Source organism: Thalia democratica, unplaced genomic scaffold (genome assembly GCF_965202585.1).
Source record: "Thalia democratica unplaced genomic scaffold, ktThaDemo2.hap1.1 HAP1_SCAFFOLD_395, whole genome shotgun sequence".
Taxonomy (NCBI): Eukaryota; Metazoa; Chordata; class Thaliacea; order Salpida; family Salpidae; genus Thalia; species Thalia democratica.
Window position 1 is genome coordinate 24,167 of NW_028139464.1, and position 3,591 is coordinate 27,757.

General features: G+C 28.0%; 1 protein-coding gene across 1 annotated transcript; it reads left to right on the plus strand.

The window, feature by feature from the left end:
• LOC145846286 (uncharacterized protein B0416.5-like) lies at positions 1-2,153 on the plus strand. Its single transcript, XM_082953164.1, has 3 exons — positions 1-149; positions 1,041-1,261; positions 1,937-2,153. Exons 1-3 carry the CDS (start codon positions 10-12, stop codon positions 2,101-2,103), a joined length of 528 nt encoding a protein of 175 aa, XP_082809290.1. The 5' UTR covers positions 1-9; the 3' UTR covers positions 2,104-2,153.
• Positions 2,154-3,591: the final 1,438 nt, after the last annotated feature.

Below are 3,591 nucleotides of genomic sequence, written 5' to 3' on the forward strand. Positions count from 1 at the left end.
CAGTTTTACATGGACTACTACATCCTGATCCTGATAGCAGGGATCGGTTTCTCTTCCTTCGCAATTCTACCGATTGGTATGGAGTTGGCGGCCGAATGCACTTATCCGGTTGGCATCGCCACAACCAGCGGGCTCATTGTTATATCGGGGTTGGTTTCATCTTGTTATTTATTATAAATAGAAAAAATGTTGTGTTAGGGCGAATTGTTTGTAAAAATTGTCACTAGAGAAATACAGCTGGCTACGAAAAGACCGCTGCTTATTGGTTATTAAACAGTTTTTTGGTATGTATATTTTAAACTTATCTGGTGGGTATCGCTACAACCAGTTGTCTTATTGTTATATGTATTGAATATTATTAGGATATATATAGTGTATTTTATTTGTAATTTTTTGGGTATCGCTACAACTTGCGGACTTATTATAAGTTCGGGGTGAGTGTTATATGTATTTTCAATCTTATATTATTAAAAAGAAAATCAAATTGAGGTTAGGTGTTTTATTTTGTTCGGTAGGCGTCTCTACTTAAACAGTTATATCAGGGTAATAAGTTGTTGTTATTATTTGTGAAACTGTCGTTTAACCAATAATTTTTTAAAAATTTGTCCGCTTAGCGTTGAGAAAACAAGTTGCCAAAACTAAACATAGAAATAAACTTCAATAAAATTTTTTGAAATATTTTGTTTAAATTCATTGTCATGAAGTTTTTGTTTGAAATGTTTTCTAACACAAGACAATGATAAGTTTTTATTGATAAACTGGTAAGTATTTTTATAAATTATTTATTTTACTAGTTTCTGTTGCTACCAGTAAGTTCAGCCGCACTAGGTTAGCAGTCGGTTCAATTTTTAAAAGTGTTAATTTTTGAGTTGTTTTTATTTTGTTGATATTTTCATTCAAACCAGGCAGATACAAGATCACAAATCACGTGATCAAAAATAAGTTGTAATTGCTTCAGACAGGTTCAACTTTGTTGTTGTTCATTACAATCGTATTAAGTAAATAACAAATAATAAATTTATTTATGTTTTTAATACCAGACAGGTCCAGTCGCTCATCCTTGTCGTCGTCATGCAATCGCTTTCCTTCCCCGTTTCCAAGCAACGAGCCTGCGAGCTCAACTCGGCCTGCTTCACCAACAACTGCACGCTTTTGACGTCACAGTACGGTGACGATATGACGTCACAACACAATATGACGTCACTGTCGGTCACCGAGCCGCCGGTCGAAGACGATGACCAGACGACGTACGACCTCACGAGTGAGTTTTAGTTTTGTTTATAATTTTATATTTATTAATAAAAGTTAAATATCTGAAGATTTTAATTTTAAAAGAGGTCACAAGCAAAAATTCATTGGGTTTTTTGTTTTTTTTATTTTGTTTGTTTTTTAAACAATTTATCTTGTAAAAAAGTTTGAATGTTTTTTAAAATAAAAAACTAGTTTAAGTTTTTGATTAAGATTTCTCGTTTCAATAAGATATAAAAACATTTTTAGTTGATTTTTGAAATCTACAGCTATTTCTTAATATAACAACTTTTACTGAACTTGAAACAAGCAAAATTTCAATAAAGAGCGTGCAAACTTTCATATTTGAAAAACTATACCACTTCTTCAATTATACCTCCTAATCAGGCTGAGAAGGATTTTATTAATTTTACTGTTTTCCTAACTAATTCTCAAAATCGTTCCCTGGGCAGAAAAAATATCTTTACTATCTTTACTGTCATAAAACCAATTAAATTTCTAGTGTAAATGAGTTTTATCAAAAAATCAAAAACTATCAATAACTTTTTAATCACCACCAGACTGGCTATTGTCCCTAACTTGCTAATTTGGCTCATAACGGGCGATATAGAGAAACATTGATTTAAAAATATATTTATAATGAAAAATAAAGGAAGCTGTGTAATATAAAAACACTTTTCTTCCACAGACTCCATGTACTTTTGCTCTGCGTGGATCGGCGCGATATTCCTGGTGCTGGTGATTTTCTTCAAACCCGAGTACAAGAGGATGCGCGCAGAGGCTCAACATTCGAAACGCGCGGGAGGAGTTTCGAATGAGGGGAGTTTTTCCTCGGATGACGAAGCAAAGTTATAGTATATTTTTTTTTCTCATAAACTAGCCTGCCTTTCTCTTTTGATTAACAAAATATTTTAAATGAAAACATTTTCCAGAAGTCTAGATAACCTTTAAATTTATGTTTAGTTGAAATTTATTTGATTTAAAAGGTTTTTTGATGAACAAAGTTTTAGTATTTTTAATATATTTTACAAGTTATTTTTTTTTACAAATTGGTTCTTCATTTTGTTTGACTAATTGCTTCAAATAATTATCTTCTTAACATAACAAAATTTATTGAATGCTTAAATGATAAAACTTTATAACCTATACGAACGCAAAAGCTAGCCTGTCCTTATTTTTTAGATCATTTCGTCTTTTTGTTTAACCTTAAATTTTTTGAGAAAATCAAAAGTTTTTAGAAAATTATAAAGAAAAAAATGTAAATGTTATGAATCAAAGTAAAGACTAGTTTATTTGATTTTTTATAAATAGTTATAGTATTTAATTTCCATTTTTATATGAAAACATAGCGTGTACTATTTTTAAATTAATCGTGTTTCACTGACCCTTTTTAAACAAAAAAATTTTCGAAAAGTCTAAATAAGCTCGTTAATTTGAGTTTTGTTTCCTTTTAAAAAAGTTTTTAGCCTGTTTTGTATTTATTCGTATTTAACTATAAATAAAAAAAATCTTAGAAGTACAAATTAAAGTTAAGTTTACAATGCTTATTACAAAGTAAAGAATAGCTTATTTAAATTTGAATCATTAATTAAGATATACTTAAAAATATTTTGTTAAATAGTTTTTAAACTGTTTTTTTGTCCTGAAGTAAAAAAAATGCTAGTACCTTTTTTAAATTTTTTAATATATTTGATTGAAAGTAGCATTTAAAAAAGTTACATTTGTGAGTTTCTTTTATAAAAATTTAAATTCAAATATTAAAAAAATACTTGAAAGTTTTTTTTTAATTCAAAAGTGTAAAAAAAAGTTATATGAACATTTCGAAGTTTTGTTTTTTAAAGCACTTTAAATTGAAAACATGTTTAAACACTAATTTTTAAAACTGTGCTAATTTTTTAAAATCGTGTAATAACTGAAAAAAATAAAATCTCGTACAATAGTATGTGTATGCCATGATAAAATTTTTTTTTGGGTTATTTTCAGGAAAACAAACTGTAGCTACTTGCATGCTGTATTTACTAAAAAATACTTAGTAAAGAAAAAGTTTATATACAAGTTCAAAAACATTTTTATAAAAAGGCTATTTATGAAAAAAGAGTAGTATTTTTAAGGCTATCTTTTAGTTAGTTATACATGCTTCACTGTCATAATTATTAAAGTTTATTAGAAATTAATGAAAATAAAGCTGTTAAAACTTTAAAATTCAATAGTTTTAATACATAACTTTAATAGTTTTGTTAGCACAAATAGATTAGCTAGCTATTAAACATTAGCAAGTTATAATGGAACAGTGAATTTTTTACGTCAAGTGTTTTAAGCTAGTATTAAAAGACAACTTAAAGC